The sequence below is a fragment of the Chrysemys picta genome, chromosome 4 (genome assembly GCF_011386835.1).
Source record: "Chrysemys picta bellii isolate R12L10 chromosome 4, ASM1138683v2, whole genome shotgun sequence".
Classification (NCBI taxonomy): Eukaryota; Metazoa; Chordata; order Testudines; family Emydidae; genus Chrysemys; species Chrysemys picta.
In genome coordinates, this window is record NC_088794.1 from 67,795,499 (window position 1) to 67,806,297 (window position 10,799).

A 10,799-nucleotide genomic window follows, 5' to 3' on the forward strand; every position below is an offset into this window, starting at 1 on the left:
TTGTGGGAAAGCAGAGAATTGAACGATGGTTTTCTGAGAGCCAGGAAAGCACCCTAACCAGTGACCCATCTTTCCACTAGCACAGAGCCATGGATGATATCACCAGGATGCCTCATGAACACTGAGCACTAGGATGTATTTGGCCCTCCACTTCCATGTGTATGAAATGTCTGTTACAGTACAATGTGCAGGCTTTAGTTTCTTAAAGGATATCTTCATTATTAAAGTTGTGGCCCCTTTTTTTAAGGGAATTTTCTGCAAGCTGAGTCCCCCTGTCCCCAAACTGATGCAGATTTCTCAACATGAAACAGCTGAGAGGTCCCCATAAGGTCCCACTTCAAATGCCCCTACCCTACTTTAGAGGGGCAGTTCCTATTTCCTTGAATATAAATAGCAAAGATACAAACAATAAATATTCAAAAAACATGCCAAGTTGCTATTAAACGTAAGTAATATAAACCCACTTCTGTCCCAGGGTGAGCAAATCTATCCAAGTTACCATATAAGTGATTGCAGCTTAGTGATACTAGATTTGCTTAAACCAAAGGTTGTGCGTATTTTAAGCTTAAACTCAGTGAGGAAGCCAAATTGCTTCCAGACTCAGATGGATAACTTTGCCATTAATGCAACTGGTACGATCAAAGCAAAATGAGCAGTTTAGCAGCCATTTCTTTCAATGTGCCTTTTATTGTGTTGTGATTTGGTTAGTTTGTGTGATCAGTAGCACCACAACCACAGTGCTCTCAAAATACCAGAATTTAATATTATATAAAGCAGGGCAACGGAGCTGCCTGAAAAACAGATATCCTACAATAAGCCACTAGATGGAAGCCCTGTCCCATCATGCACAGTTCATAACCAAGGGATGCAGAAGCCAGCCAAGCCTATTTTACTGGGTAAGAAACATTCTTTGTGGACTATGGGTCTCATCCAAAACCCATTCATGTTAATAGGAGTCTTCATTGGTACACTGGGTTTTGGATTAGGCCTTGTATTGAGAAACTCTGTGGGCACTGTTTTTTTGTTTTTGTTTTTGTTTTAATCTAATTTGCAAGATAATCCTTGGCTTCAACTTCAAATCTCTGCATGTCTATTAAATCCCTCAATTATTAGTGAAGCAAAGCACCTTCGATTCTAGAGGAAGTCCTTTAGTGGCAGATGAAGCATAATTTAGAGGATAGTTTTCAGCATAGAAAATAAAAATTAGACTCCTTTAAAAATGTTTGTGTCACAGTTGCCAACTTTCATGCGATAAATAAGCATCCTGATTTTCACAATAAGCCAAAAATCAAGCTAATCCCATTTCAAAACAAGGCCAAAACAAGCCAATCCCTAAGAACCCCAACACTCTATGTGACTAGATTCCCCCAGTGTGAAGTCTGGGTCTGTGGTGGGCCCGCTGTGCACCCCTGACTCTTCCCCTCCCCCCCCTTTGCCCCTGCTTGCCCCCCCCTTTTCCCTGCTTGCCGGGAGCCAGTCAGAAAAAAGAAGCAACAAGCTACAAGCCAAAAACTAGCCAACAAGCAACTCACAAGCCAATTAAGCCCAAAACAAGCCTAATTTTTGCATTTTTTCCCGCGGGTTTGCCATGTCTGGTTTGTGTCTGCTTTTTCTTGTGAGTTGCTCAGGAACGGCTACTACTTCTATTACAGCAGATACTAGTGGCCCCACCTGAGACTGGGTCTCCGTTGTGCTCAGTGCTGCATGTAGACAGGAAGAGACAGTTCCAGTCGCTAAAATGTAGCTACTGTCAGTGTCACTCTTCCCAGCATTCCAGTCCATTGGCATGTTTGTGTACCAAAATGGTTCTATGAAGAGCCAGGTATGTCAGTATGCTTAATACCCAGGAGTGTTACAATTAAATTAACAGGAGTACATATAGAGTACATATATGCATATAGAGTGCATCCAAAGAAGTGGGCTGTAGTGTCCACGAAAGCTTATGCTCTAATAAATTTGTTAGTCTTTAAGGTGCCACAAGTACTCCTGTTCTTTTTGCGGATACAGACTACACGGCTGCTACTCTGAAACCTACAATTAAATTAGTCCATTTTTGTTTATTATCCGCTCTCCTTTGATGCAATAAGGAAGTCTAGAGGCAACATGCATCTATTTCTGCCAATTGTCTTGAATTTCCTCGTCGTCATTAATTACCCCAGAGTGATGCCTGGCATGTTCTGGAATTATGTTATTCTTCTTGGGCCCAGTCCTGCAACAGTGAGAGAAGCCTGAGCAACTGGGCTTTGGTCACACGCAAAAGGGTTAAAGCTCAGCAGGGCTCTGGGTAGGAATTCTTTGCCCCAGCTGGTGCTTTAATGCCAGTGCTCCTGGGTATGTTAGAGCAACAGGTCAACTATTTGCTTATAAGCCCAGCTGTCATATCAGGAGCAACGGCTGTCTCTGCAAAATACCCGCTGCAGCCCTCTGTGCAACAAGATTATGCGATAAGACAAGGTGGCCAAACCACCAGCCTAGGTGAGACAGACAGGCACTGCTATTTTAGTCTAACACATATGCCTCAGAGTGGAGTGCAGGGGGGGAGAGAAAGGGGGTGCTAAGGAAAGAGGTGATAAGTTCAAGTAAAATGTTAAACCGCATCCTGTTATGTATCCATTCCCTTGTCTCTCTCTCTCAATCTGCATACAAGGCCTTTTGAAATGTTCCTTCCGCATATACGTATCAGGTATGCATGCTAAGTTGTTTGTTGCTAGGTATAAAAAGGCTGCTCTGTACTTGTAAGGGGCTCTCTCTCTGGCATTAGCCGAGGAGAGCACCCACTCAGCTGACTGGTCAATAAAAACTTGAAGCCGTCTTCTAGACTCCCGTGCCTCCTTGGGGTAATTGGGCAGCTCCAGGGGGAAACGAGCCCATTTGGCTAACAATGGCACCCCAGATGGGACTTCTCTCCCTGTAGAGGGCGCTGACCGGCGGCCGAGGGCGATCCTGAGGAGTGGCCACCTCGAGTTGTTGGTTTGCTCGGGCCTCAGATCGTCACAATCGGCCGGGGCGGCTGCGTCCTCTCTGAAGAGAACTCTGAAGGACACGGAAGCAAGACGGCTTCAGAAGGAGGGGAAGTCTGACTGCCGGACGCGGCCACTTCGGGCGGAAAGTGCGTTTGCCTCCCGGGTTTGAGGAATAACGCCCCCGAGGTGTGGGTCGGACATGGTGGAAATCCCCTAGGTAACCTGTATACAGGAAGGTATGTTAACGTTATTGTCGTTTTGTAAATGTCTTGTTTGACGCGGCCACTTCGGGCGGAAAGTGCGTTTGCCTCCCGGGTTTGAGGAATAACGCCCCCGAGGTGTGGGTAACGTTATTGTCGTTTTGTAAATGTCTTGTTTGACGCGGCCACTTCGGGCGGAAAGTGCGTTTGCCTCCCGGGTTTGAGGAATAACGCCCCCGAGGTGTGGATAACGTTATTGTCGTTTTGTAAATGTCTTGTTGTTGTGTTTTTCGTTAAAGAGTAATGGCCAATGACTAATGTAACTTAGTCCACAAGTCTATGGGTCGTTTGTAATAATTGTGGGGACTTGGAGTAATCTCAGGGATTACTCTTGTTTCTGGGATGGGTAATTCTGTATTTCTTTTTAATGATGTGTTGGAAACTGAGATTGTAACTGACTAAAAGATCTGTGTGAAAGCTGAATGAGTGCCACTGACAGGTCTGAGGCTAAACTGACTTCAGCCGCCCCAAGACTCCTGCGAGGGGAAACCCGGTGACCAGGATATCTTGATTGCAAGGGGGGTCAGTCAAACCTCGTGACCCAGTGGATATCTGATACCTTTCCCTTTTCCCTTTTGATATTGTTGTTTCGAAGGAAAAAAAAAAAAAAAAAAAAGAGAGAAAACTTTGGATAAAGCATCATGGGGTCCGGACAAAGCACCTTCTCCGGGACACCCCTGGCATGTATGTTGGAAAATTGGAAGGCGTTTAGACACCAGGCTGATTATGGAATTGTATTATGTAAAGACAATCTTGTAAAATTTTGTACTCTTGAATGGACGACATTTGGGGTAGAATGGCCCGAGGGAGGAACACTTAAACCAGAGATTGTACAAGCAGTACATACCATTGTGACCCGAGATGGGCATAGGAACCAATATCCCTATATAAATATTTGGCAGGACCTCGTGGCCAATCCTCCCCTATGGTTGCAGAAATGTAAATCACAAAGTATTAAGACCTTAATGGTCCGGTAATCCAAGGGCCCCTGCGACAGAATTATTTGTGTCCACTGCAGGAAACTGTAGCCCCTGAGGACAATCTCACTATGGTATATGTTCCCTTTACCCCTAGTGATCTATATAATTGGAAACAACAGAATGTCCCATTCTCGGAAAAAAAAAGGGGCCCGTGTTTTAGCCATGGCCCTGAGAGAAGGATGTGAGGAAAGGGGGGCCGGGGGACCCAGCGGCCCCTCCTGGCGGCACAAGCTGCCAGTCTGGATCCCACGGTTAAATTTAAAGTGAAGGGCCGCCCAATAGAAGCCCTTATTGATACTGGGGCCACCCTTAGTTTGCTCCCCATGAATAAGGCTCCCCGAGGTAGAGCCCGGGGACGTGCCATGGTCCAAGGCATAGAGGGACAAACTACATCTTTGGAAAAAAAAAAAAAACTTTGCCTCTTCTAGTGAAAATAGGGGACTGTCAAATCTCCCACCAGTTTGTTTGCAGTCCCTCTTGTCCCATCGCGCTCCTCGGTCGAGATATCCTTACTAAAGTGCAGGCAGAAATCTCATTCGACAATGGGACTATGGAAGTTAGACTTCCTAAACAGCACTCCTCCAATTACCAGATGGCCCTGACAAGCGCTAGAAATCAGTCTCCGGAATTTCCGGGAAGGAATGGAGGGAGCCAATTGGCAGGAGTTAACCCTGAGGTTTGGGCGGAGGAGGGAGGCGTCGCTCGGGCCCGGAATGCTTCCCCAGTGCATATTTTCCTCAAGGAAGGAAGCAGGCCGGTCCGAATTCGACAATACCCTCTTAAGTTGACCACTAGAATCGGGTTAAAACCTCTGATTCAAAAGTTTCTGCAGTATGGATGGCTCAGGGAGGGTACGTCCGCATACAATAGCCCAATCCTGGGGGTGCCTAAGCCTAATGGCCAGTATCGGTTGGTCCAGGACCTAAGACAGATTAACAAGTTAATAGAGGCCCCTTATCCAGTTGTCCCGAATCCCCATACTATTCTGGGCCAAGTTCCCAAAAATCACAGTTGGTTCTCTGTCATAGATTTGAAAGATGCTTTCTTTTCCATCCCCCTTGATCTGGAGTCTCAGAGACTGTTTGCCTTCGAGTGGGAGGACCCAGATACCCACTACAAAGCCCAATACCTTTGGACCGTTGTCCCACAGGGACTTACCTGTGCACCCGAGATTTTTGGTAGCCAGTTAAGAAGGGACCTCGCCCATTCCTGGCTAAACACCCTTCATGTAATATAGTCCAATATTGCGATGATTTGCTCTTAAGTACTGAAACAGAGGCAGCCTGTCAAGAGCAAACTATAGAGCTCCTTAATTACCTTGGGGCACAGGGGTATAAGGTCTCAAAGGAAAAAGCACAACTGGTTAAGCAGCAGGTCACTTTCCTCGGGTATTATTTGTGTCAGGGAAGTCGTAGTCTGGGTAAAGAAAGAATCCAGGTGATACTTAATTGTCCCCAACCCCGGAACCCCCGAGAATTAAGGGCCTTCCTGGGATTGACTGGCTTTTGTAGGCTCTGGATCCCTGACTACGGGGGAAGAGCCAAACCACTGTATGAATCTTTAACTAAAGAAGGTCTGCTCCATTGGACGTGGACCAAAGAGATGGAAAAAGCATTTAGAGAGCTAAAAAGGGCTTTGGTTCAGCCTCCCGCTCTAGCCCTGCCAGACCCCCGGAGACCATTTACCCTATACGTTCATGAAAGGGGAGGGGTAGCTTCTGGAGTTCTGTGTCAAAGGTCGGGGCCAACCTGGCGACCCATTGGATATTACTCAAAGGTGTTGGACCCTGTTGCCAAGGGGTGGCCTGCCTGCTTACGGGCCGTGGCAGCCACCGCTCTTCTTGTACAGGAGGCTGAAAAGTTGACCCTGGGGGGGAACACTGAGGTTCTGGTTCCCCACGGGGTGCCTCAAATACTGGGGACAGGTGCTGGGGAAAAGCATCTAAATCCCAGCCGACATACCAGATATGAAGTAGGGCTCTTGCTAGCCCCTAATTTAACCTTTAGGACAGTTCGCTCCCTCAACCCAGCTATCCTATTGCCCGATCTTCGAGTCTCCCATGAGACTAGTCCCACTCATGACTGTATTGAAGTTTTACAACAGAAAACCAAACCCTGCCCTGACTTTTTGGACTTGCCTTGGCCCAATCCTGAAATTGAGGGGTACGTTGACGGGTCCAGTTATGTGATAGATGGAAAAAGGTATACCGGAGCAGCAGTAGTAATTAAGGACAAAGAAGTATACAAGTTTAAACTTAGTCCTAATTTGTCCGCCCAAGCAGCGGAACTAGTGGCTCTTATTGAGGCTCTCCGGTTGGGGACCAGGAAAACTATTAACCTGTATACTGATAGTCGCTATGCCTACATGGTGGTACATGCTCACGGGACCCTGTGGAGAGAAAGGGGATTTATCACAGCGTCAGGTCAAAGAATCGAACATGGGAGTCTCATCAAAACACTTCTTGAGGCCCTAATGCTTCCCCTCCGGGTCGCTGTAATACATGTGCAGGCCCATGGAAGGGCCCCGGAGGCCGAACAACGTAGATATAATCAATTGGCTGATCAGGCCGCAAAGGAGGCCGCACGGGAAGGGGCCTCATGGCTCTTCTTGATTCAAGATACGGAAGTTCAAAACTCCCCTCCCCAATGCACAACTGACGAAGTGTGCCACGCGCAGGCTGCGGGGGCCCGGCAGGTTCCCTCTGGATGGTAGAAATTACCAGGGGGGGGAGATTTATGTCCCCCGACCAGTGCTTCAGAAAATTCTTCGGCACATACATAAGGAGGGACATATGGGGTCAGGGCACCGGTTGATTTGGCCACCCGATCCCTTAAGGGGCTGGGCATGTACATGGAAGCCCAGAGAATTGTTAGTAATTGCCCTGTTTGTCAACGAACCAACCAAAAGGGGTGTGGCCCTCCCACCCCAATGGGAGGCCGGCCATGGGCCACATACCCTTTCCAAAAGTGGCAGCGTGACCCCCTTACACCACGGTGGGACGGCCCACACACTGTCTCGCTCATCAGCCAAACTGCAGTCAAAATTCTTGGGAGTGACAAATGGACACACCATACGCGGGTAAAGCGGTTTCTGAACCCTAACCCGGAGATTGAACCAGCGGAAGAGGACACCAGCCCTCTGCCCGCCCCGGCTCCGGACGCCCGGGGTGGCACAGGTGAAGACTCCACCTGTGAGTATCAGCAACTGGACGGACTAAAGGGACTGTTTAGAAAAAGATAATGAAATTATTGTTAATATCTTTGTTTATGTACTTCCACCACTATTATGGTTGGAAAAATAGGTTTTTACAGCTGGGGGAGACAATAGCAAAATCCTTTAACCTCAGTAACTGTTGGGTGTGTGGAGGCCCCGGGGAATTAAATAAATGGCCTTGGGTAGCCCACCCGGTACAGCCCAAATGGTGGCTCAGCAATTTGAGTATAGTCCACAACGGAACGGGGGTTTGGACTGAGGATAGTAGCCCCTGGCGACTTTATTCTTCTGGAATGGGTATTCTCTGCCTTAATCGAACAAGGCGGGAGGGAGTGTACTTGGGAGAAAGCAAGTGTGATTGGACTCTATCCCCAGGGTTTGATTGTTGGGACCCTTATTGTCGTCCGTATGACTGTTCTAGATATCAGGGGCGAAGGAACCAGACCCATGTGAGGCTCACCAATAATAGTTGGGTGAAATGCTCCAAACAATACTACCCTACGGACGGGATGGGTCCTTCGATGCCCTATTCCCGAGTTGCCAGCTAGACAATACCACTAATAAGGACCACGTGGTATGGTGGTTTCAATGGGCATGACAGAATCAGAATGGAACTCGAGTATGGGGTTTTTAAACAATTCTGGTCTAACACCAATCAACCCAAATGAGGAGTGCAATCTATCAGCACCATATAGTCCTTGACTATTTACTGGCGGAGGAAGGAGGGGTTTGTGCAAAATTAAATGAGTCTAATTGCTGCTTACAAATTGACGATAATGGAAAAGCGGTAAAGCAGCTAACAAAGGAAATGAGAAAGTTAGCCCATGTCCCCGTCCAAACCTGGGGAGGGTGGAATATGGGCTGGGTTACTTCCTGGTTACCGCAACTGGGATGGCTTCGAAAAGGCTTCCTCCTCTTTGTATTCTTTATTGTAACCCTATTAATCTTAGCTTGCTTTGCTCCCTGTATAGTGGCACTGATCAGACGAATGACTAATCAAATTGTATACCAGCAAATGATAGCACTGTACCAGCCGGTGAAGGCTGAAGATTGGGGGCCATAAAGCTCTCAAAATGCTTTTAAGGGGGGAGAATCCTGTTAGAGCAACAGGTCAACTATTTGCTTATAAGCCCAGCTGTCATATCAGGAGCAACGGCTGTCTCTGCAAAATACCCGCTGCAGCCCTCTGTGCAACAAGATTATGCGATAAGACAAGGTGGCCAAACCACCAGCCTAGGTGAGACAGACAGGCACTGCTATTTTAGTCTAACACATATGCCTCAGAGTGGAGTGCAGGGGGGGAGAGAAGGGGGGTGCTAAGGAAAGAGGTGATAAGTTCAAGTAAAATGTTAAACCGCATCCTGTTATGTATCCATTCCCTTGTCTCTCTCTCAATCTGCATACAAGGCCTTTTGAAATGTTCCTTCCGCATATACGTATCAGGTATGCATGCTAAGTTGTTTGTTGCTAGGTATAAAAAGGCTGCTCTGTACTTGTAAGGGGCTCTCTCTCTGGCATTAGCCGAGGAGAGCACCCACTCAGCTGACTGGTCAATAAAAACTTGAAGCCGTCTTCTAGACTCCCGTGCCTCCTTGGGGTAATTGGGCAGCTCCAGGGGGAAACGAGCCCATTTGGCTAACAGGTAGATGGTTTATCACCATTACTGCTTGTTCTTGGGAGGAGCAATAGAGACACATATAGACATGAGGTTTCAGTATGTGACTCCATGCTATGCCTGGCCATTGGCCATCTCACTGTGTTAACCAGTTTCTATGCTGAAACAAAAATCCTCACCCTTTCTCCATTGGTGGTGACGATGTGCTGATACACAAATGCAGAACATTAACTCTGCTTTAATTCTTTTAAAATATCTAAATTTAAGTTTCTTCCAAAAGGCATAACTGGACCACAGCTGAAAGGTGTTTGAAGCAATTACCACCCCAAAGATTTTGTCAGAGAGGGTCACCTCCGATAGTTTAGAGTAAAACCCAAGTTTTAGGCGGCTTTTCAGCTCCTTGGAACTGTTTTGTGATTAAAGCATTCATAAAATGTGTTTCCAATAGGTGTGGCCCTGAAATCATAGAATTGTGGGACTGGAAGAGACCTTGAGAGGTCATCTAGTCCAGTCCCCTGCACTCTAGACCATCCCTGACAGGTGTTTGTCTAACCTTCTCTTAAAAATCTCCAATGACGGAGATTCCACAACCTCTGTAGGCAATTTATTCCAGTGCTTAACCCCCTGACAGGAAGTTTTTCCTAATGTCCAACCTAAACCACCCTTGCTGCAGTAAGTTTAAGCCCATTGATTCTTGTCCTAGCCTCAGAGGTTAAAAAGAACAATTTACCTCTCTCCTCTTTGTAACAACCTTTTATGTACCTGACATTATTACTTGACCTTTTATGTTCTTGTACTTGTATAAGACATTGCTCAAGGTGAACAATTCTTCAGAGTGGCTGTGCTTGGTGTCAGGCTGTCAGCAAGCACCCCGAATATCTTTAGTATTGTATTGGTTCACCTTACACATCTGACACAGATGAAATTGTCCTGGAAACTGGCTTCCCTTTGACTCCCGTGCTTTCCAGTTGAGCACACTTCATTCTGTACACCATCATGGAGACGATGAATAGACAGATAGCAGCAACTGAAACTGGGTTGCTGGTCTGTTGCTGATAGCATTTCCAAGAGATAGGCCAACACTGACTTCAAACTCCCTAGAATTCAAGGAGGCTTGAATTTCAAATGCCAGATCCTAACTTGACGCTTAGTGCTTTTGTTCTGGGTTGCATTCAAAGACTGGAAAGGACCTGTTGTCTAGCTCTCCTTTAGATAAGGCTAAAGTCTCACGAGTGCTGCCATTCTTGCTAGATTTCAGTGGAAATTCACAAGCTCAGTCAATCTCATTGCATTTCCACTACTTTTGTCCATAAATTCTTTATAAGAACAGCTCAATATCTATTCTTGATTTTGTTTCAAGCCCTAACCCTAGACCAGTGGTTCCAAAAGTGGGGTTCCTGAACTTCTGGAGGTCTGCCGTGGGTTATGCAGGGATCTGTCCTTTGAGGAGGACTGCAATGGGGCTGAAATGCATTGGAATGGCATTCTGGCACTTTTGCTGCGTGGAGGATGCCATTTTGTTCTTAAAACGGTGTCCTCTGCTCAGCATGACCTTGCATACACAGTCTGTGAGAAGTCACATGGGCAGAGGCATTTCAGTAGTACCGATACCTGTCTATTCAGGACTACAGCCCAAAACTATATATTTAAATTATAAACTAAGTAATAGAATAATAACAACATGAAACTTATGTATAAAAATGAAAGTGGAAAATTTAGTCAGATGCAGCTCAGGGTCTCAGCACCTTCTAGGTGCATATCTAGTTCC

The 10,799-nt window shown here is 46.6% G+C and overlaps 1 protein-coding gene across 1 annotated transcript; it reads left to right on the forward strand.

Annotated features, from left to right (window-relative positions):
• The first annotated feature begins 2,559 nt into the window (after window positions 1-2,559).
• LOC135983083 (uncharacterized) lies at window positions 2,560-8,988 on the forward strand. Its single transcript, XM_065592534.1, has 2 exons — window positions 2,560-3,149; window positions 3,302-8,988. The coding sequence occupies exon 2, from the start codon at window positions 5,806-5,808 to the stop codon at window positions 6,913-6,915; it is 1,110 nt and encodes a 369-aa protein (XP_065448606.1). The 5' UTR covers window positions 2,560-3,149; window positions 3,302-5,805; the 3' UTR covers window positions 6,916-8,988.
• Window positions 8,989-10,799: the final 1,811 nt, after the last annotated feature.